This window comes from Cheilinus undulatus, linkage group 4 (genome assembly GCF_018320785.1).
Source record: "Cheilinus undulatus linkage group 4, ASM1832078v1, whole genome shotgun sequence".
Lineage (NCBI taxonomy): Eukaryota > Metazoa > Chordata > Actinopteri > Labriformes > Labridae > Cheilinus > Cheilinus undulatus.
The window spans coordinates 15946455-15971312 of NC_054868.1; the positions used below are offsets into that span (position 1 = coordinate 15946455).

Genomic DNA, 24858 nt, shown 5'->3' on the forward strand with positions numbered 1-24858 from the left:
GGCACACAACACAAAGGTCGAGTCAACTTTTATACATTCTAACTGACTTCAGGTGTGATTTTTACATTGCCAGCACCTGTTACTGCCACAGGTGAGTTTAAATGAGTATCACATGCTGGAAATAAACTGATTTACCCACAGTTTTAAAAGGGTGCCAATAATTTTGTCCGGCCCATTTTTTGAGTTTTGTGTAAAATTATGTCAATTTTGTCTTTTTTCTTCAGATTTTTTGTGTTGTTCCAATGCACATGAAGGAAATAAACATGTGTATACCAAAAACATTTGTAAATGCAACAATTTCTAGGAGAAATGGTGTATTTTCTTGAAAAATTCCAGGGGTGCCAATATTTTCGTCCATGACTGTAGCTCATCTAGCAAAGTTTAACCATCCTGTGTTATAAACTAAGACATGTAAGACCATTATGTGTATTTAAGTCACCTATAACTGGAATTTTAGTATTGCCACATAGTAACTTTTTCAGCGTTTGGATCCTCAGCAAAAGAAGATTTCACAATCATCGCAGGCCTACAGACAATTACATTATTATTCATTTTGAGAGAAGTGTTTTGTTTTCTTCAAAAGTATTTGGGTCAATGCACTATAAAACCACAAACCTCACTCAAATTACTGTTTTGCTGCCTTTGCCATCCAAGGAAAGGGGACTTTGAAATGGGTATACTCTGTATATCTGCATATACCCTGCACCACACCACAGGATGTAAGTCTGAAACCCTGAGGAACTCCACACAGTCTGAATGAAGAAGAGATGAGAACTCAGCAATACCAAACATTTACGGTAAGTCAATGCATATGATGTATATGCAGATATCTTCTAAAGATGAAAGATGGAGCACACGCCTGGATTACTGAGGTCATTTAAAACAAGTCTTGCTTTCAGTATTTGCCACTGCGGTACTGCTCAGACACATTTTGTAAATATTAAGCAGAGAATTTTTAAAAATCAGCGGTTCAAAGGTAACAACCACAAAAAAGACTTTGGGGGATGTCAACTCAAATCAAGAACCATCTAAAGTATTAAAGCAGTAGAGTTTTGTTTACAATGAATATCAGGCTGACTCACAGGCTGCATTTTTTGAATTATATATACTATACAGATCCAGGTCAAAGAAAGCACCCCTTTAGATGAAAACAGTGCCTACACTTAGTTAAACCATATAATGTAGTCCGATGTTAAACATTGAAAAAAATGATGTTTTTTTCACACAAACAAAAAACAAAAAGCAATTAACTGATTATCTTTACACTAAACCATGGTAGTGTTTTTGTCCTTCATTCATTAAAGAAGCAAATACAGTATAACCACATAACTTCACAGACTTATTACATACTGTAAACTGCTTCTTCATATCTTTGCCCTCAATTTTCCCAGTTACACCCCCACACACTCTCTGACACACTTACACACTCATTTGAATTCCTCTGTAACAGGCAGCTGTGTCTAAAGTCACGTGTCCCTAACCCCACCTCCCCGTGTCAATACTGTACACGGGTTGCATGTCTCTTGTTCACTCAGCTGAGAATAATAGCCAACGACTTATCACGAATTAGAGTGTGCATGCATTTTCTTGCATGTGATGTACAGGCCACTGTTTGTTCCCACAGCAAATGTTAGTGTGCAGTGTGTGTAAGTGTAGTCAGAGTGTGTATTGCATGCTACCTAGACATGCAAAGTTTAATAGGCTAGGTCAGTGGGAGAAACTTTTCTTACATGCTCATTGTAACATCTTGCTCCTCTTTTGATGCAGATTTCTGTGGAGTCCTGTGAAGGTTGTGCAGTTGTAGGTCTGCAGTATAACAGTAGACAGATGGGAGAAATGGCTGAGACAAACCTAAGGGGGTTAATCCACTTAATAACCGCCACAAAGGATTGCAGGTTACCTCACACACCACCGCTCCAACATGTTGTTTTTCCGTTAGGCTGCAAAGCCCAGTAGTGTCTGCTAAGGCTTAGAAATGTAGACTGTGCATTTCCCTACAGGAAAAGCACTGTATCTGTTGTGTGTACTCTAGCTGCAGAGGACCTAAGATAAACCTGTGTTGAGAGATATGTTCAGATTGTATAAAAAAAGTCAATTTCACTTCAGTACTCATGTCCATGCTAGTGCCTGTAAACATTTTCCTCTTGAGGTTAGTTCTCAGAGGACCTTGTGTTAAAATAATTCAGGAGACGGAGACTTGTTTTATCTAAAAGAGCACTAGCATTAAAAATGTGAGGAACAGAAGTCAGTGTTTGTTCCATTTAATTGACCCTTTAAAAATAAATATATACCAAGTTCTCTGAGCATAGTGAGCATGGAGAAAGAGAATATTTTTTACTTTTTTTCTAAAAAACATAACTTTGGGGGCACACCCTTAACTCGAAAAACCCGGCCTGCCAAAGATTTATATTAATTAAGTTATGATAAGCTCTGTGAATTTTTATTTTAAACTTTTACACTGTTGTTGGTTAGCAAATGACCTCTACCTGTGAAACAGGCAGTGTAAACAAGATGATTAGTATACCCAAAATGGCTTTGTCTGTAGTCCATGATTGTCCCTCTCTGCTAATCAGTTGATGCTCTATAAACAATAATCAAGAGTCTTACTATGGCAGGCAGTAAGCCTTGATGAACTAAATTGATTTCCATTGGTATATCAGTAAAGATACTGAAGAAGGACTGTAGATGTTTGGATAAGAGACTATGCAGGTAAGCACACGTGTTCAGGAGCTGAAATGTTCTTTTGAAGGCAAGTAATATTTTGGACTTAAACATAAAGTGCAACATAAACTTTTTTGTGGTAAAAGTAGGATAAGGATGCTATAGGGGTGAGCCCTCCATCATGGAAATGTGTGTATGGACATAAACAGTACTTATTACGACAGATTGCACGGAAATTTTCTATGAATGGTAGGATTACCAAACACACTCAGTGAAAGAAATCCAAAACTATATCTCAAGGTCCTTTATTAAAATCCAAAAATGTAAATTTGCTGTGCAGACAGGAGTTCAGCTTCCCAGGGATAAAACACACAGATAATAACGCTGATTCCTAATTCAAGACACATTCATACAAAGTGTTGAAAACTAACATCAAAATGTTCAAAACAAATATTGCTGATTAAAACCAGGTCATGCTAAAGTGCTTTAAAAAGTGTTTTTGAAACTCTGAATTTAAAGGATGAGAACAGTCTTGAAGAACAGAGCTGGCCTTATGCTGCAGCTGTAAAGAATACAGATCTGATGCTCGCCCATTTCAAGACTGGATTAAGTGCATTTTTAAAAGACAAGTTAATGAGACCAGACGACCAGGAAAAAAATACTCAATACAATGGAAACTGGTTCCAAAAAAAAAAAACATCTGAGTTTTACCATTGTGAAAATGAACACGTTTCCTCAGACAAAATAGACGTTAATGTGCCTTCATCTATGTTGTGTGAGGAAACTTTCTCAGAATCTGTCTCTCTCCTAAATAAATTCATTGCTTTTAACTGACAAAAAAAAATGACAGACACATAAGAAAGATCATTTTTGTGAAAAATGCTTGCCTATGTTATTTCTATTCTGGGGGACATCATTGGTAAGGTATACATGTTGCTTAAGCCATCCTGGCTAGTTTGGCATGCAGGGCATGAAAAGGAAACAGACCCCTTGCTTTTTCTATGAAAAACAAGCTCAGTGGTTGACCTTTTGTAATCTAAGTTCGGTTAAAAAAATAAAAACATTTTGGGTCGTTTTGTGCCACACTCAGCTGTGAGCCGTGAATACCTTTTTGGTGGCTGTAGTGTTGTAGTACTCAAGAATGATCTTGGTCTTTAGACCGGTCTCAAGACCCCATTTTGAATGACTTGGTCTTGTCTCGGACTTGAGGGCATTCTTAGGGTCTCAGACCTCTGAACACTTACTTTAGGCCTCATTCACCTGACACATCTCGATAAACATCTCATTCTCAGATATTTTAAATAATTCCAGACTTGTCTGTTTCTTTTAAATACATACGAGGATTTATTTTTTACAAGAAGTTACTTGAAGAAATTTGTTAATATTTGAGATTTTTGCATGTTGTGCTTTGAAAGAGTTGCGGACCCCTTGTCTTTATTGGTCACATTTATTAAAAAGAAAAGTAAAATCAAAGAGAGAATGCTCTTTAACTGTTCAACCTTGTCTTGGTTTTTTAAAATTTATTTTCATGGGATTTTATAATGTGCCTCCTTAAATCATGGGGAAAAAAAACAGCTAGGAGTGTTAAGGTTTGTCTTAAGAAAAAAACAAGCTATTGTTTATAAACAGCCTGAAAATAAATGAATAAGGCAGATAAATTCAACATGCAGATAACAGACTTTCTCTAAATAGGTGCACACATCTGACAACAAGCTACTTCCAGTAGCACAAGAATGGTAATGGGTGGTTTAGTATTGCATAACATGGCGCTGATTCATCTCAAGATCACACTCATGCATGAGCACACACACATATAGTTATTCCTAGTGGCCTACTTTCATTTCAGAAGAGTGCACAACTTTCTGATGGCCTATTTTTATACAGCGATGTTAAAGCTCAGTGATGTGTGTTTACAGCTTTAAGTGTTGTCATGCAAGTTTTCAGTCTTCAGATTAATGCTGAACATATATCTGTGTCTCTCTTATGCACAGACATGTGCTGACCTATTTTACAATGCAGTGTGGGACAGAGGCAGAGATTGAATAGGTCATGGCAGGCAGCATAACTCTCCCCTGAACTGCAGCCAGCGATCATGTTCACCAGAGGAGTTGTTTTTGTTCATTCATTGTTTTTTTTTCTTTCCTACAGGCATATTCACAATCTGAGCCCCATTTTCTCTTATTGCAACGTAGCTTATGTTGATTACACCTCTCTGCTCTGACAGTTTTGTGTCAAAAATGAGGTTTAGGTTTGATAGTAGAGAATGTAATTTTCCGTTTTGAACCCTGACGTCCAAAAGAATGTGGTCTTTTTCACTGACTAAGTCACTCATCAGTAGCATATTTGAAAGAGTTTGATCAAAATGTTTTTATTCCATGCAGGTAGTTTAAAATCAGCCTCTGTTACTAGGGGGGTTTACTATTAAGTTACATTAACTCAAACTAATTTAAATGGGTGGTTATTTAGGGGTTATTCTACTTTTTGAGTACATTTTGAAATCAGTACTTCTTCTGCTTAGGTACGTATTAACTAGAGTAACTGTACTTTTACTTCAATACTTATGTACCATTCTACTACTGGCAACAACAAGGACTGAATCAGAGAGGCAATCAAAAACAATGTATTGATATAAAGATACTGATAATTGAGTTGGTGGTCTTAGCATCAAGGTTGACAGAGGGTTACATGAACAGATCTTTAAATAGCTTTCATGAAACTCGCTGACGTACGCTACACTCCGGTCATACTGCAAACTGCTTCATAATTTATGACATGATTTCCACATTGGGGATATGTTTAAAAGCTGAGTATAATACCCATCCTCTCCAACTTTCCAGTAACTGGTACAGTAAAACAAATGTATGCTATTAAATTTATGGAGGCTTATACTGTAAAAAATCACACATGACTACATGTGCATAACCAGGACAACTGAGCTTATTTGTCACCTCCAGCAGAGTTTTCTGCAGCGAGTGATGGTACTTGACATGTGCCAAGCATTATACAAACTGTACATCCCTTGCTCAAACCTGAAAACCTAAATGTGTGAGCACATAGACCCAGAGAATCACATAGTCTAACAGAATCCTCTGCTCTATCCTTGTTACCCCATCCCTGCCTCTCCCTGTGCTGCTGACCTACATACTGCAGCATCACAGTTACATAACCAGCCGAGGCTGTTGATCACTGCAGGCTGTGCAGGGCCAACACCCCCTCTCTCTCACATTCAACTTACACACTCTCTCCCTTTTAAAATAGAATTAGATAACTAGTTTTCATCAGATTCCTCACAGTGTCACAAATTAAGACACAGGGTTATACATGGACCGCTGTGCACACATCTGACAGACAGGATCATAGAAATAATGTGCTGGCAAGTACTAGGACGGATAAATGAGGTCAAATTGAAATGTCCAGAGTCTTCATATAAAGGAAAACTTGCAGCTAATGTTATGATTCTGTGTATTTCTCTCTAGTTTATATCTCTCCATCCCAAATTCCACAAATATAAGATGGTTAAATCTTTGATAAGAAGTTGGTAAAGTCCGAAAGTAATCCATAAATCTGACAATAGAGCTGAACAATAACATATAACTGTGAGCTGCACTGTGTATATGCAAGCACACCTACTCAAAGGATTAGGATTCCTTTTGGTTGTTTTTTCGTATAAATGTACTTTCTCTTGTCACACACTCATATAGTAGTTAAATGGCCAAAACGGGGTGTGTTTGTGTGTGTGTGAGAAAGAGACAAGCTACTGACCTGCTCCCTCGGGCAGCAACAAGAAAGAGCTTTTTTTTTCTCCATAGTTTGCTGGTTTGCTTGTAGAGGCTTGTGACGTAACCCCCTCTTTCCCTCCCTCCCTGCTCCTTCCCAGCTTTTCACTCTGAATAACCCCTCTCTCCTTCTCTCTCTCTGTTTTTCCCCACCCCCTCCTCCATCCTCTCCTCTCCCTCCTTGCTGACCTACTTTTTCTCTCCTGGCCCGTTTTCACAAGCCTCCACACAATACAAAGCATCTTTAACAGCTCAAACATGAAATGGAAAAAGGGGGATAAGTGGGAACTGGAGACACTGCGAGGAGAGGGAGGGGGGAGGTTGTGCAAGAGAGAGAATCAGGGAAGGACAGTGCATCAAATAGCACTGCGGCTCTCAGGAATGCCACCTTATTTTTGAGAGGTGAGCAGCATTTAGACCCAAAATTGGTCTGTTAAAATGAGAGGCTCATCTGCTACTTCACATAAATTCTCCCCTATGTGATGAAACTCCAGAAATAAGCTACCAGTTAGTTTACACAGGACATGATGTCCATTGTTTTTATTTATGTTTGCATTTCTCACCAAAGCAACAGACCAGACATTGTTGTGAAAACCTAGCTCTTTCCTGAAAATTGAAAAAACCTCCATTGCTGCATTTCACTGGCTATAATGGCTCTTACGTAAACTTCATCATGGCATACTCAGCCCATGCCAACTTGTTGTTCCCATCAGCTATTGCTCCATTAACGGCAGGGTCAGAGGGAGGCTGCCACACTCAGTGTTCTCAGTCTGACGCAGTTCTCTCCCAAAGCAGTTGTGTAACTTGTTTTGCTTGTTGCACTTGGATACAATTGTATCATTATCTTCCCTTCTTTTGTCCAACTTCAGCACATCTGCTACAATAATGGTTCATGTTGTTGTGCAATTCCAGATTATAGCTAAGTGTATTACCAGATATTTTACTTGTAACAAGTTTCTGAGCTAACCTTGTAAAAAAAAACAGTTTGCTTCTGCCTTTATTTGAAATAGTATTATTTTTTTCATTTGTGATCCTACATACAACACAGAATATCACCTCCACATCTAAATTAAAATGGTTCTATTTACTTTATCTCGTGTGTTTGTTTTTCAGTTTTCGTCCAAAGGACAGCTAAAAAAGCTACACATACAAAAAGGAACAAAGTTGTTAAAATGCGTTAACTCCTGTTTATTTACATCATCAGCAGATTTATAGAGCTTTTATTTTGGTTTAGTTCTGGCTACTCATCAAATATAAATAAGCCATTTACATTTTCTGTTGTTGAAGTTCTTGTTCAGTCATAGCCCACTCCTCTAAAAGGTTTCTTGCAGTTTAAAGTCTGCTTAATTATAATTGCATCAATTGCGTTGCACAGTATTGACTCACATTTATTATTCTGATCATCATATTGTGTATTTTAAGGACTGGAGTTTTAGGTCTGAACTACATTTAAATATCCGTATCAGCTAAAATAATCTTCTAAGTATCGATATATTCAATACTGGCATCCCTCGTCATTACAGCTGGAAATTGGCAGATTAGAGCAGATGGACTGGACCAAAAGTATAAAACTTTTTTGCCCTACTTACAGGCAGTAAGAATAACATTTGGCATTTCAGTAAAATTGATTCATCAATTGTGCCAGTCTTAATACTTTAATACTTTTATTTCATTGATGTATTAATTTAATTTCAAATGTTATTCACCAAATAATCCTTTGTGAGCAGGCAAACTGCATAGGGATTTTTTTGTAGTAATTTGTGATTTTGGAGACTACTATTGCCTTATCATACCAATATTTAAACTGAGTTTTTGTGAATCTCTGCCAATAGGCTGTGGTTGAGGAGATTTCATGAACATGTCGGTCCACATTCTGTTGGGATGTTGCTGTCTATGAGCTTTAAATCGGTGGTTTGGTCTTCTGCCAGAAAAAGCCTGGTCTGAAGGTGCTTGTGAGTTTTTTAGTGTCACCTAGCATTTCAAATTCTGCTGAAAAAAGTTCAAATGAAGCACACATCAATTCAACAACTGTTTATTTTTTCCCCATTTTGAGTTTTTAACAATCAAAAATGAGAGTTTTTTTGTAACCTTTTGCATATCCACATGAAGTATAGCATTACAGAATCACTTCTGGACAAGCCTTATTCATTTTTTTCCATTTTCAGAGAGCCTTTAGGCAAACAACAAAGGTTATACAGTAGCACAGAGTACAAATGGAGGTGTAGAAGGAGCATGGGTAAATACAAAGCACGACCAGGAAGAGCATATAGCAAAATGACACAACGGGATAAAGGAAAATACACACAATAATACCCAAAATAATAACTGAATACAATAGAAAATAACAATATTAATAAAATTATAATAAAACAGTGACAGCAGTATACAAGAGATAAAGACAATTTTACATTTATACAGTGGCCAGAGGCAGGCACCAGGAAGTGAAACAGTTAAACGTTGATGACTGTAATGATCTACTTTAGCAAAAAACAACTCAGTGCAGACGTGAGTGGGATTGTTAAGACATTAGCCAAAGATGAAACGAAGGACAACACAACAAAAGAGGCACCTTATGTAGAGAGAGCAGCTTTGCCGGTTTGAAACTGGAGAACCATTTCATCTTTTAGAAAGATGTCCAAAAATGTAGACAATTTTAGGCAAACAAGGCTTGCCTTGTGCTTGTCAGGTTTTGCCAACAGCAATGTGTGACTGCATAGCCTTGACTGATATGCATACAACTGGCCTTCACTGTTTGACAGCTTAGAGTATAATGAGCTCAGATTGCCTTAATAAGACCTTGATCTGATTCAAAAATCTGAAAAGTGGATGTTTAGATTTATTTATTTTCTTTAAGTTCTGGCTCCCAGTCTCAGTTAAAGAAAACAAGAACATTTGAGGCATTTTCTAGACAAAGAGGGCCTGTACAATGTGTCTCAACAGGAACAAACGCATCACTTTTAAGTCTACAACTTCCAAATCCCACTGTTTTTTTTTTGTTTTGTTTTTGCCACATTTTTTTTCGTAAAATATATATTTCATATATGCAAATTCATATGTCACAGTAATATACAATCTAAGTGCTTCAGAAAAAAGGGAGCTTGTGTGCAGATGTTTAAGATGGTTTATGATGAAATGAGAGAGGAAGAATGTAACTCTTTGCAAAATGGGAGGATGCTAAAGGAAGGATGCAAATTCTTTGGTAAAGGAATGTTCCTATAATGCCACAATAAATGCTGGCCAGCCACTGAGGCAGTTTGCAATAATGAATAGTTGAATAATGTTTAAATTTCAACAAGGGAAGAATCCCAGATTCCAGCTCTGCAGAGTTTCATTCTGTCCCCTCTCTTGTATATTGATATTTTATTTTGATTGGAGGGATAGGTGGAACATAGATAGTAGGGGAAAGAGGAACAGGTGACACAGTGAAATGTGATATCACATCCTAACGACACCTAACAAGGATCTTCCTTAAAAGGTGGTGATGTGAATCAGAGTTGAAGCTGTCTATCTGCTGTACACACACAAAAAAGGAGTCGCATAAAAAGCTGCTCCTGTTTGTCCTCAATCACGTCTCTTATTACGCCCACCCCTGCTACTGCTGGATCCCTTCTTCCCTGCCTCCTTTTTGGCTTCCACCCTCTCATTCACCTGAGGCTTGTCCTGTTCAGCATACCCAGTGTCATTCTCCATCTCTTTGCTCTCCCCATTGGCTTGGGTGCTGTGGGGGTTGCTTGGAAGAGCTAGGTAAGGATGCTGAGGCAGATTGGGAGAAGGGGACATGGAGGTGTTCACCTGTCCTTCCACTTGTGATCCACTGGACAAAGCTCTGTACTTTAAGCGGAGCTTATGGGGAAGGGCCGTGGCTTTGACCTCAGCTTGACATTCACCAGGTGAACCAACAGCTCCAGCTGTCTTCTGGTGGTAGCTGCTGATATCTGAAGAGGACGAGGAGGGGGACTCATCATCTGTGGAGCCTTCCTTGTCAGAACTACGAGGGTCTCCATCGCTGGATGAGGTGTCTTTTGCTGAGGAGTTCTCCTGATAAAAACCATCAGCTCGAGGGCCTCCCTCATAGGTAAGCACCGGTGGCTCTTCATCCAGTGTGTTGAGGTAGCCGTTGTGCTGTGTGAAAGAGGGCTTGCCCTCCTCAGTGTTATGGATCAGATCAGGGGCAAATGGGTTCTGGTGGTTTCCTGGGAGCTGAAGACTGGTCTCATGACCCTGGTAGCCATAGTGCCCATGATGGTTCTCATTCTGTTGTTGTGCATCATACCTTTGCTGAAGTTCTTCTTCGGTCTCACCATTAGTGTATTCATACTGAGGTGAGTCCAGGGTCTTTGTTCTCTCTAACTTCTCAGCAACTTCTGTGATGGTCACAGAGCAGTCAGAGAACTTGGAAGTATGCTGTACCGATCTGCTCTGCTGGGACTGCTGCTCCTCTGGCCTCTGACTCTCCATGGGGTAACAGCCGCTGCTGGAGCGGTACAGGATGACACTCCTCTGTGTAGAGGTGGCCTGAGGGACTGGACTGGAGGCCTCCATGTGGCACTGATGCTGTTGCTGGTGGTGCTGGTAGTCCATGGCACTGTCAGCCAATGGGGTGTTCTGCTGGTGAGCAGCGTGGTTTCCATGGTAAGTCCCATTTGTCAAACCATTTGACATACCATCAGGCATGCCACTGCTGATCCCGTTGCTTTCCAGTCGGGCCATTTCTATACCTGAGGGCTCTTTTTTTATGCCATAGCCCATAGGTTCTGGGCTGTCTCTGGAAGAGGCGTCAGACATGTCAGAGACAGAGCCCCGGGGAGAGTAACTGTGGAGCGTACTGTGGCGTTCTCCACGACTTGATTGTTCTGCTTCAGAAGAGTCTGAATTCAACATGACCTGGGATGCACTGGAGTAGCCGCTGCTAGAGAGGTAGGCGTTACTATTTGGGGTGCCACTGGTGCTGCTCCCATTGCAACTAGCATTGACACTGGCAGCACTGTTGGAGATCTGCTGACTTTTCTCCATGTAGGAGGCTGTACTGATGAGGCCAAAGCGCAACTTCAGCTGTAGGAGTTCAGTTTTGAGACGAACGTTCTCCTCATTCAGTGCAATGACCCTATTCTCTAGCACCATGTCATTCAGGCGACGCTTTTCCCTTGAGCGTTTAGCTGCTTCGTTGTTCTTCCGCCGTTTTTCCCAGTAGGACGCATCTTTCTTCTCATCAGAAATAAACTCTCTTTTGCGGCGGCAGGTCACATTAGGCTTGTTACCTTTAGCCTGGCGGCTGATCCGTGCTCCACCTTCAGGATTAGGAGATGAGAGGCTTCCACTGTAGGAAGATAAAGTATCTATTTCCATTGCATTTTTGTTGCTGGTAGATGGGAGGTGTAAACTCAGACTTTCCATTTTCCTCAGCTGTGGGCCAGAGTGTAACTCTAGCAAAGGGCAAGGGGGTGAAGGGAAAATATATCAATGTATATGAGACTTCTGCTTTTCCACTAAGGAGTTTGAACTATGTCCCAGGATCTGCAAAAACTTGTTGATGGGTTATTAATGCTCCTCCAAGGGATAGCCTCATTGATTGCTGTTATTTATTTTCAAGATCAAAAAGTTCAAGTGTCCAAGTTAGCGAGGAAGATTAAAAAGAGATGGAACTCCACAAAAACCTCAGACATTGAACTAGTTATCTGAACAAGAAACCAATAAACAGAAACAAGTTAGTATGTTAAGCAAAGAGTCTTTGCTTCTCTAGTGGCAAATGGTTCAAAGCAGTCTCTGACGTGTCCCTGGAGGTGATTTAGAGTTCATCAGTTTCTTCCTCAATCTTCAGTAGAGCTGTGATGTCTGTGCTCTATTTCTCTGACTGTCTTTAAAGGATGTAGGTCAGTAGGTCTACTTTGGTGCTCCCTGAGGATCCAAATTCAATGATGCTGTTTGCTGACCACTAACAGAGACAAAGACAAAAAGAGGGGGAGAAGAAAGAGTTAGATGGCGTGTAAAACCACTGCAGCTCATTGTGGGATATAAAACAACTTTCAGTCAAGTCAAATAAGATTTCTAATCTATGTAACAAAACAAAACATGGCTTATATTTCTGCACATTTAGAGTAAAACACAGTCGATATGGCACCGTTTGCAAAAACTGTATGACATAACTCCCAAGATTAAACAATTCTTAACTTTCAAGGCTTTTTTGTTTATAGCCATTTAAAATTCAGGAGAAAGGAAGTTAGATGCAGAGTCTGAAAACTGCACATAAATGCATTGAAATGGCTGTGACTGAACATGCTGTTTATGCTGATGCATCTACTGCAGAGCTCTTGTGTAAGACAGGGTGCTGTCATAGTTGCATATAAGGTCTGAAGCAGCCTGGCCCAGTGTGTGGGGGTTTTTATGGGGGAGGGGCAACATCTCTGTCACAGCAGCATCGTCTCAATTTCTCTGGTAGCACTAATGAATAGTGCTACCAGAGAACACTGTCTGCAATTACACAACAGCAAAGCTGCTGAACTTCCCTTTAGTGTCAACATCATTGCTCAAAAGGAAGCCCCGCCCACTTGCATGTCCCACACCAAGTAATAAACAATAATGCTGAATGCAGTGCAAAAAGATGGTGAGTACTGAGTTATGTAATATCTAGATGCTCTTGCTCTTGTTTTAGAACTGGAATCCTCTGGTTCTCTTACTGCAGCACATAAACACAGTTCATATGCTGTAACACATCACTAATCCTCAGAGTCCATTACAAACATTGGAACATGTTTTTATGACACATACAGAGGGAATCTAGGTCAGTGTGTCTGTGGCTCCTCTTGTGTTGATTTCAGCTAATGCTGAAAACTCAAACTGTCATCATAGATCATTAGCTTTTATTGACCTCACTTTACGTTTCACTTGAATCCTATATGTCTCAAAAAAGCAAAAGGTTTGTTTGTAAATTTGAGTAACTTTTATGCAGACTTTCATACAAATATTTTCATGCAAAGTAAAAGCTCAGCTATGGCCATAACATATTTTTACTCCAAAAATTAAAAGAACTTGAGTGGACTTAAAGCCAATAGAACAGAGTTTTGCTGATATCCGATAAGCTGATGTATGCAAAATAATTTTAGGCGATACCAATATCAGTACCAGTATTTACATATAGTTCAGACCTAAAACTTCAATTCTTAAAACCCATGATTTAAAGTTTGAAGATGAACAAATGAATAAATTATAGTTCTCAATACACACATTAAAGTGTAAGGAAATATGAAAAATGAAGTAAAAGACCTCAGCTGATGTAGGTCTGCTAGTACATCATAAAACTAATTTGTTTGTACAGCCCATTTTTACAGCTAATATAGGCAGATTTCATAGCCAAGTTATCAGTAATAAATATTGGCATAAATTTTCATACCTGACGATTGAGTCTTAAGCTAATATCTGCCGATACAGTTATCGAGAAGATAATATTGTGCAACCCTAAACTGCACTGTGTTCCTTTTTGTTTTTGTAATTTCTTTCAGCTAACACTAAAAATTTCCACATTGTATGATCAGTATTTTACTGACTGCTCCCATTACTGAAACTCTGGTGGCAGATAAGTACATTTTCTTACTGCAGTGATATGTATAACTATATATCACAAACTATTTTACCCTTATGTGCCATCTCTAACTCAGTTCTTTCTTACTGTTACATAATCTAACATTCACAAAACCACCATTGTGACCTTGAAACAGTCTGACTATTGCCCTTTCTCAGTAACTGATCTTATTCTGTCTAATTTTCACTCAAAGACAGAGATTAATGTGCCTTTACTATGCAGTCTATCCCTCACAATTTCTAACCTTTACTGCGGTGCCACACAAAGAGTTTAACCACCTCTTATTTGTCTTGTTTGGTTTAAAATCTCTAGTCTAGCTTTGTTGAACAGAGAAGGATTTGGACACGACCAATAACAGATGTGGAAAAATGTAGGGCCATCAGCCCCCTCCGGAAAAATCCCCCACCCCGTGCGCGTGAAACAAAGGCGGATGGGAAGGCATACGTGTGCGCTGTCCCACTGACCTAGAAACGACGCTAAGCAGTAAACACTCCTCCTGTCTTTGACGGTGCGCCATAAAATAGGTCAGTAGGACTGCAAGAGAGGGAGGGCAGGAGAGAGAGAGAGAGAGTATTAGAGTGCACTCTAAAAATAGAGCGATAGAAAGAGGTGAGGGAGGGAGGAAGCAAAAAGGGTATGGGTTGACGTGAGGAATTTAGTCGTTGGAAATAAGAGGAATTTTACAGAACCTGTGGCAGGAAGAATAAAAAGAGGAACGAAGTACGTCATCTGCCTCAAAATCTGATTATGAAAGCCCTGGTGATTTTCACGCAACATTAATTCCAGTTCGCTCTAAAACCCCTCCGACACCTCCAACATTATATGCATTAGTCGCAGATGAAACACAATAGTGAGAGATAGGGAGATGGCATTGACGTCAGAGCACACACCCATCTCTGCAGCCAAATTCACACATAACAGGCTCTCTCTGAGGACTGCAGGGGGAGGGGCTGCTGTTGTTACTCGTAACGTACGTGATCTGAATGTCTCTTGTTGCAGGGCAAAGCTTGTGTAACGTTATGTAGACAAATAGCAGCAGTCACTAAAGGTTACTTGGTTTGAGTCCCTTATATTCTCCCCTTTCAGTGTTCTCCATGCATTAGTGATATAAATAAAGAGACATGGCATATTGTTCAAATTAATTTGTAATTCTTTAAGAAAATGAATATTTACTGCAGCCAACAGTTTGTTGGTTGTGATAAAACAGCTCTGACATGGTTCCCAAGCTCTTGTTGATTATGGAGGAATGCTTTAACTATGACCTCCACTGAGCCAAGTGTGAGTAAAACCTGTCCTGTGGTATCCTCCTCCATCTCTTACGTGATCAACTCCACACACGTGGAGGGGCCCAGACTGGGAGCCTACATTTTGCCCCACGGCTTTGTGTCAAGGAAAAAACTAAGAGAAAGAAATTCAGACATTCCATGTCAGCTCTGACATACACATGTCAGAGTGCCATTTAGCACTTCGCTTAAACAATATTTGAAATGAATTAATCTTTCCTGTCTATAATTGATGTATCACTTAACGCTGTAGATAAATGCAGATTTAGATGGAGGTTCTGAATTTCCTGAGGACTTGATACATTGACAAATATGACATTATTATCAATTTTTCAATCCTTTTTCTTGGTACACATTTATTTAGTATTATTTAAATGTTTTACCCACCCCCTTGTAAGTTGGCCACCCATGACCTTCATTGTTTTTTTTTTTTTACTTTTGTTACATGTTCATTTCTTTACTTACAGTTCATGCATTTTAGCTTATTCCAGTTTGTAAGTTCACCAAGTAAAATCATCAAGATCAAAAGACAATTTAACTAGACACCAAAGTAATAATGAGAATATACACTGTAGTTACAAAAGTCAACCTGAGTCTTTAAACTCAAATTCCTCTGAGCAAAAGACAGAGTAGCTAAAGTAGTCCACAGCTTGCCCTGTATACCATGTGTATCTTGGGCCAGATACAGGTCTGACCTACATTCACAGATTTGGCTTGGACACAGTAATGCAGACGGCTCTGTAGGCAGACCAGCTGGCAGCAGGTGGACTAAGAGCTCACCAGAACTCTGCCTGCCTTTGCCAGACAGGAGTTTCCATGCATTGCATCACATTCTGGAAGTTCTTTTGTTATTCAAATTACACAATAAAGTCCAACCAAGACCTTGGGATCTTTGGAGACAGGGTGCATTTTAAAAGAAAATGATTGCTTAATATGGGTCAACCAACTCTTTAATTTTCCCTTCTCATGTTTCTTTTGGAGGAGAAAGACTGAGTTAAAAATAGCTTGCAGTCTACATGACTGAGTAAGACCCCCTCTCAAGGTCAAAAAATATGAATATGACTCTTAAATATAATTAATGATGGGATAAAGCACAGGGTGTGAACAGGAATCAATTACAGGCCTATCTTTCCCAGTAGAGGCTGCTGTTTATTGCTTCTCCCTGCTGCGTGTTGGTTATGTCATACCCTCAAACTCCCTCACAGCAATGCACTGTGGTTTACTTGGCATACCTTATGCCAGTGGAAAACATAATCCAGGGATCCTTTTGAATGGAAATCAGATATTTTATTTCTGATTTTCTCCTCTAAAACTTGAACATCTAAATTTGTCCATGATGTTACCAAGAAAAACAATCAAAAGGCACATTTGGTGGGAGAATTTAAAAAAGAATCTACATTTTAAAGATATAGTTTTTGCATTGACTATTTTATAACATGTTTCCTTTGCATTTGCACACTTAAATTATTCTCTAGTCTTATTTAACAAAAAAAGCCATTGCTGTATGCCCATTTTGAATATTTTCAACGTTTACTTCACATATTTAATTTAACCTCTATCAAAATGAGACGGTGTGAATTAATTGAATAAATAAAAAAATCATACAACATGAAACCATATTGTTATACAAAGTATTTTCCATCAGATTAACATCCCAAAACATTAATCAATGCGTAAGAAACAACAGTGAACTAGTGACCTACATAAAAACATCATAGGCTACACAGAGAAAGAACAGCATGCCACGTGCTGGAGCTAATGTACTACACTGTGTCTGCATAAACCAGACAACATAGACCAGGCACAGCAGCTACCCCCATTCCCTGGAAAACACCAACATGAGGAAAATAACCTCGCTTTGACATTGACCGCTATTGTAGGTTGGGACTGAACAGCTTTCCTTTGATCTAAAGGGTCGGAATAATGGTGAAATACGCAACTGAACTGGTCAAATGGTAGCGCCATATCTTGGCGAGCATCGTGTTTAATGTGACAATAACAGCCGCAACCCTCTCAAAGTCACGGGCACGCGGATCTGCCGGCAGAGCCGAGAGTCGCCATGTGAACAATAACCGGCCATAAGCTTTGTGTGATCATTGCAGTACACATAACCTAATCACACATTACTAAACTACTGCCGCTGAATAACATTTACACTCACAAAAAAGGCGAACACAAAGGCTGAAAGTAACCTCCCGCACAGTCAAAACATACCTTGTAATGTCCTGGAGGAGGGGAAATTTTTCAGGCTTCCCGGACACAAAAGCTGTCTCGCTCCTGGTTTTCTCCTTTACTTCTACGAATAGAAAGCTCCCCAAAACCGAAAAGTTTTCTTCTCCTGTTCCTGTCGGCGCTCGGGTCAGTTGTGGTTGAGTCAGTGGGTCGGGTGGATTGCTGTTTCCGTCTTTTGGCTCGGGCTGCCTGTGTGTGGTAAAGTGCCGGACACTTTGCTCCAGTTTCACGGCTCCCTTTCGAGAAATATGTGTTAGTAGGTCAGCGGTTGCATAACAGCTCTTAGGCTGCCTAGTCACGTTTTTGTCCTCTATCCCTTCGCGCGAGACTCTCTCTCTCTCTCTCTCTCTCACTGTGTAATAGCCTGTGCCTTTCTCTTCTACTTCTTCACCCCTCTGTCTTTGCCTCAATCTCTCCGTCACGATGTAATATCATGTCTTTGAGGGGGTTTGGTTAAGTTTACAACGAGAGCATGAGCGTTTATGCAAGCACCATACTACATCTGAAGGGTCCAAATAAGGCCGTTTGTATGCTACGACATACTGTAACATGCTATACCCTTTGTTTCAGCACATGCAGTTATATGCAATATATGCCTATGCATATGTACAGGTTATACTCAGGATAGAATATATATTGTTAAAAAGTAAAGGAGCTATGGGTATGTAATCTGTGTAAAAACAAATATGGACAGAAAGACAGAGACATTTTGGCTACTCAATAAAACGTTCAAGCTTTTACTGTAGTCTCTTTCTCTCTCTCTCGGGTTCAATTATGCTTTATTGGCATGAACAAATAGATTGTGTGACTGCCAAACAGTACAGAACGAAAGATAAAATACGATTTTACAATAGTTATTTTTATATTAAACATATTGCATTTGATACGGACTATAAACATTCATGTCTATGTAATTCAATCCTGTTTTTTTGTTAAATACATTTTTATTTAAAATGCATAAATACATTTAAAGCACTAAATTTTCATTGCAATGTCCATAAATAAAAAAATAGAAAATAAATTAGTGTACATGTTTTTAAAACTTTTTGTTTTGTGAATTTTATATATTTTGCATTTTACATAAACATATTCATGTTTATGTCATTCGAAAATGTTAACTATGCATGTAAAATAGTATATTATAATTGGAAAAGTGTAAATAAATGATAGAGAAATTAAATTAATGTACCCATATTCACTTCTGAACATAAAAACTATTGATATCTATCTGTCTGATATCTATCTATTTTGTGTTATGATTTTTTTCCCCTGCTTTATACATCCTTAATAACTCCTTTTAGTGGCCTTGCTCTTTTGTTAAACCACAGAAATAACAAAAATAACTGATTACATGCATCTTGCTTCCAAATAGTCACTCCACATTTATTTCAAACAAAAAGTAAAAATACCATCAATACAAAGTGTGTATCTTTAATATTCTCTTTTTCTTTAAACTGATTATCTAATTTCATGGAATATTTATTCTTTAGAAATTCAGCGTATGTTATCTTTAAAATGTGTATAAACCACCCAAAAATTTCCCACACAGCAGGTTTAATTGTTCACCAACATATTCAAGGAGCTGGTTACGTCATCCCTTTATTGTGCCAGACAGACATCCACCTCCAACCCACTTCTTACTTACATTCCCTCCCCCTGCCTTGTATGAAACCTTACATTCACCCTTTCACCTCACACACACACCTACACCCACACACCCAAATGTACACATAGGCTACATACATTGTACTGATCCCCACATAAACACATACCATCATGACCATTACACCATTTTGGGAAAAATGTGGCCTTGAACTTGTCTAGCTCCTCCCCCACCAGTTCTCTGTGTTATTAGGTGACCACCAACCCCCAACATGCTCCTCCATCTCTCTGCATCCAGGCATTCCCTTGGCAACAGTGGTGTGGTGGTGCCTGCCTAGCAACCAGAGGGCCCTCCCGTCTTCCTGGCTTATGGCATTAGGTTTTAGACTGAGCTAGATGCAGGCTGGTAGCATAAAAAATTCTCTGCATGTCTGGTTAACAATGTTGCTCACAATGTCTTTGCAGCTGTCCAACCTCACACGTTGCTTTGCAAAAGTCGATATAAATTTCATTATAGGTTTGATGGTCATTATTTTCTGTTCTTTTAAAAAATAAGCATATGTATTTTGAAGATGAGAATGCTCTTCTTTCACAAGAGAAAAATTTTTGCTTGCTCTGTGCAGCATGTGGCTGCACTGTGAGCACAATGGAGCAGAGGACCTCTGTAGTAACACTGCTGGAAATGAATGAATAAGACTCAATGCTAGTGGGGACACTTGGCGCCACCTAGTGTTTAAAAAAGGTTGAAATGGAAATAGTAATACAGATAGAACTCTTATTCATCATCATTTTTGGTGCAAAAGAGAAAAAAGAAAAAAAAAATACATCCGCTGCAGTTTTCTGACTCCCTGTTGCCCACCCCAACCTTCCCTAGAAAACATCTGACTGCAGACTTGTACTCTGTCCAGGTGCCGGTACAGGTATCCTTCACTTCCATGTGGGCCAATCAGTCTCCACCACAGCTGCTTCAGTGCTAAAAATAACTCTCATACTGCTGACGTGATAGATGACTCATGCAGAGTCTCTCTCCTTGCATCCATACCACCCCTCTCTTCCCTGCTCTGTCCCGACTCCACTGTCCTAGCTTATTTAAGTGACCTTATTTCCTTGAAAAGGCTGTGTGGAACACTCAAACCATGGTGGTGGTTAAACTTTGGTATTCATCACAAGACAATAGACCAAGTATTTTGTCCTGATGTCAGTTCAGCTGAATGTAAAATCTCTGAGTCGTTCTCCCTGTCTTGCGCAGTGCACCTTCTCACTCCTGCACCACACATCACATCGTCCTCTCTACTCCTGGGTTAGTTTTTATTGCAGCCAGTCCTGTCTCAGATTTAATACAGAAAAATGCTGATAACAAGCAGGGCAGCTCCATAGTATGTTGAAAGCTCTGTCCATTTAAAATACTACTGTTTGTATCAAGTTATTTTTTTACTTACATTTTGAAACTAATTTCATTTCAGGGTTTCTATCATTTTCAAACATAATAAAAGGCAATTAATCTCCAAGGATAGTGTACACTGAATAATCTGACATAAGAGCAAAACAATAAGATTTTTAAAATTCTTTAGGTTGTAATTAGTCATCAAACCTTGTATTAGTTCTTTTATTTCTAAATACTGTACACCTCATCTAGAATTTTAAACAAAGCCTGAAGATGGTATACTGCTTAATAAAACAGATAGAGTAAACAACAGAAATATTAAACACCATATAAAGATTATTCAAAAAAGTGTCATAGTTAGTTTTCTTTGGGATGATACCAATGTCTATGACTATACACTGCTTTCCACATTATTATGCAAATGACATTTTTCTCTTATTTTCCTAAATATTACAAAATATTTTTCAAGTCATCAGCAGTTAGAGCATGATTCAAATGTTTTTTAACAAACTTCTTAATGATAACCATAATTTTCTATAAATAAAAACCTCAAAATGCACTGTTCCACATTATTAAGCACAACAGAGTTTTAAAAGATTTTATAGGTTGTAAAGAACTGAAAATGGTCATTCATTGAATTTGCAGCATTAGGAGGTCATATTTACTGAAATCAAAAGCTATTTCAATCAAAAACATCTTAACAGGCAAAGTTATATGTTAACATAGGAGCCCTTCTTTAATATCACCTTCACTATTCTTGCATCCATTGAACTTGCAAGTTTTTGGTGAGTTATGCTTGAATTTCTTTGCAGGATGTCTGAATATCCTCCCAGAGCTTCTGTTTCGATGTGAACTGCCTCCCACCTTTATAGATCTTTAGCTTGAGGATGCTCCAAAGGTTCTCAACAGGGTTGAGGTCAGGGGAGGATGGGGTCACACCATGAGTTTCTCTCCTTTTACGCCCATAGCAGCCAATGACACAGAGGTATTCTTTGCAGCATGAGATGGTGCATTGTCATGCATGAAGAAAATTTTGCTACAGAAGGCACTGCTCTTCTTTTTGTACCATGGAAGAAAGTGGTCAGTCAGAAACTCTATATACTTTGCCAAGGTCATTTTCACACCTTCAGGGACCCTGAAGGGCCTACCAGCTCTATACTCATGAATCTGGCCGTGAACATGACTCTGCCACCTCCTTGCTGACGTCACAGCCTTGTTGGGACATGGTGGCCATCCACCACCCATCCACTACTCCTCCATCTGGACCATCCAGGGTTGCACAGCACTCATCATTAAAAAAGACAGTTTGAAAATGAGTCTTCATGTATTTCTGGGCCCACTTCAACCGTTTCTGCTTGTGAGCATTGGTTAGGGGTGGCTGAATAGTAGGTCTATACACGACTGCAAGCCTCTGGAGGATCCTACACCGTGAGGTTGGTGGGACTCCAGAGGCACCAGCAGCTTCAAATACTTGTTTGCTGCTTTGTAATGGCATTTTAGCAGCTGCTCTCTTAATCCGATGTATTTGTCCATCAGAAACTTTCCTCATTATGCCTTTATCTGTATAAACCTGTCTGTGCTCTGAATCAGCCACAAATGTCTTCTATGTTAACATGTAACATGTAAGATGTTTTTGATTGAAATAGCTTTTGATTTCAGTAAATATGACTTCCTAATGCTGCAAATTCAATGAATGACCACTTTCAGTTCTTTACAACCTATAAAATCTTTTAAAACTCTGTTGTGCTTAATAATGTGGAACAGTGCATTTTGAGGTTTTTATTTAAAAAAAAATGGTTATCACTAAGACGTTTGTTCAAAAACATTTGAATTATGCTCTAACTGCTGATGACTTGAAAAATATTCTGTCATTTGCGTTAATTATTTAGGAAAATAAGAGAAAAATGTCATTTGCATAATAATGTGGAAAGTGGTGTGTACAGCATTACATGTCTAACATATGGTAATAGTGACATCCAGTATTTGTGTTAAAAAGTCTTCAAATTGTGCATTTTCCACAACAAAATATATTCCACATCAGTAAACAATGAAATATTGAGGCGTTACATACAATAACTAATTATTGTGAGATGTTTTTATACGACAATCTTGAAAATATGCAGGCTTTTCCAAATGTCAGAAAACTCAACATGAAGGACTCGTCTCACCCTGAGTTTATCATGAGGTGTTTTTTTATGTGCTGATCAGCACAGACTAACCACACAAGTTTGTCACTTTAGGTGTTACTTTGTAATAATACTGGGGCAGGCTGTCTTGATGAAATGAAAATGAAGATTTTTTTGTTAGAAAAGATACGTGTAAATCTGACCAATAACTTAAGTGCAGACTTGACCCTCAGGATCTCAGAGCCTAGTAAGCAGCTGCTGAGTCAAGAGCTTCTTGAGTTGAGCCACTTCTTGAGACAAACAACTGACCTGACATCTGAGATTATTGTCTTCTGTTGAAAGATTAGTGTCATTGAAGTTTTGCACAGGGTTATAGAATCCAGAAGACAGACTTCGATGCCCACCACAGGGCTCCTCCTTGGACCACTGAGCCACACTTTCTGTCTGTCTGACCCAACCCACCTGCTGCAGGTTCCTGTCATAAATATTTGGTCCCACTGTGGCTATGGGTGGTCCACTGTATTTATCAGAAGATGGAGAAGGCTCCCCTCCAGGGCCTTTGAAGCGGAGCTTGTGTGGGAGGCTCCTAATACCCTCAGGTGAGTCTCGTCTGTTTACATACTGACTCTCTTTGGTTTCCACTGGAAAGATGTGGGAGTTAGAGCCCTGGTGCTCCCCCACCAGCTCCCTTGGAAAAGGTCTACCTTTCCCACTTGGTCTGCCACCCAAAAACACAGAGTAAGGACCAGTGTTTGACAGAGTTGAGGTTGACACACTGAGCTCTGATACACAATTACCAGACAGAGGCCTGACTTTCCTTGGACAACTGATTGTTTGCTGTGGTGGAGGATGAATGTGGATGTTGTTAGGGCCAGTGCTGGGCTGTATATTGAGACCTGGTGGTGAAGAGTGTGGCTGGCACTCATGGTTTGTGCTGAGAGTTGCGTGGTGGGGTAAAGACAGTGGCAGGATGGATGCATCAGATGAGTTTTTGACCAAGCCGAAGTGAAACTTGAGGACCAACAGCTCGGCCCTCAGGCGGGCATTCTCCTCCAGCAGGCCCAAGACTTGACTCTCCAGCACCATGTCATTGGCTCTTCGCTTCTCCCTGGATCGCTTGGCTGCTTCATTGTTTTTTCTTCTTTTGTCCCAGTATGCTTCATCTTTCTTCTCCACAGAGATTAACTCTCGTTTGCGACATGCATTGTTGCAATTATCTTCATCACAACTGCCACCTGACTTGGCCTCAGTGTTGATGGGATTGTCTTTGTGTTTAAGGGCAAAGGTGTGATCCAGAATGGTCTGGGCTAGCTGGCTTGTAGAGGACAGGATGGAAACAGCCTCATTAGTGAAGGCCCCGGCTTCTCCCAGAGACTTGGACCCCAGACCTTCTGTAGCATGCACGGAGGGCAGAGTCAAGTCCCGGATCATCCCCCGCGCAGTCTGACCTGCCATGTTCGAACACTCCTGTTGACACTTCAGGGCGCTTTGAAAGGCCCTGACATAAGGGTTGGTTGATTTGTATGGTAATGGCACCACCTAGTGGTAAAAAAAAACAGAAGTACATGTTACTTATTACAATGAGGTTTTGTAAAACTGTGATGTAGAACAAAGCAAAGATTTCTGTCTAATTAAAATACATGAAAAAGATGTTACATCAAATAAGAAAAGATGCATTCGGATAACCGGATACAAATGAGTTTGATTGTCTACTTAAATCCGAAGGTTCATTCAGCAACAGTTCACGACCTCATGTTTTTAGCACTCAAAGTATCACACAGCAGTTAGAGAAAAGTCTGAAAGATCCAAGCAGTTAGATCCAAAGCTTTTTTTAATTATCAAAACGAAGTTGTCGATTGTAATTAGCCTATATTAGCCAATTACATAGGGTATGGCAAACGGGCAGGCACACCAAGAGTTATCGCTTTCACAACGCATTGACTAAGATAAAAGACAAACCATGAATTTTTCGGTGTTCAAAACTCCATTTTACAAAGTTGAATATACCATAGGGGGTAAATTTTCCTCCGAAATGTCAAAGCCGAGTTTAAATTCGTATGAGAAAACAGTAGCTACATAATTCTAATCAGCGACGAATCTCAGAAAACGAAATAACTCTTACGTACTTGTAATAAAAGTCTGCTCACACAGAGAGGGTGCACGTGCAGCTCCGCAGGACGTCTGGATGTTTCTGCTCTTCCAAAGCTCCACATCTCTC

At 39.5% G+C, this 24858-nt stretch overlaps 2 protein-coding genes across 2 annotated transcripts; both read right to left on the bottom strand.

The window, feature by feature from the left end:
• Nucleotides 1-8453: 8453 nt before the first annotated feature.
• LOC121508705 lies at nt 8454-17847 on the bottom strand. Its single transcript, XM_041785730.1, has 2 exons — nt 17511-17847; nt 8454-12369 (listed from the first exon to the last, which is right to left on the bottom strand). Exon 2 carries the CDS (start codon nt 11829-11831, stop codon nt 9999-10001), a length of 1833 nt encoding a protein of 610 aa, XP_041641664.1. The 5' UTR covers nt 11832-12369; nt 17511-17847; the 3' UTR covers nt 8454-9998.
• A 4527-nt stretch (nt 17848-22374) lies between these two features.
• Nucleotides 22375-24858, bottom strand: LOC121508944. The gene is made up of 2 exons (XM_041786089.1): nt 24767-24858; nt 22375-24179 (listed from the first exon to the last, which is right to left on the bottom strand). The coding sequence occupies exons 1-2, from the start codon at nt 24851-24853 to the stop codon at nt 22878-22880; spliced, it is 1389 nt and encodes a 462-aa protein (XP_041642023.1). The 5' UTR covers nt 24854-24858; the 3' UTR covers nt 22375-22877.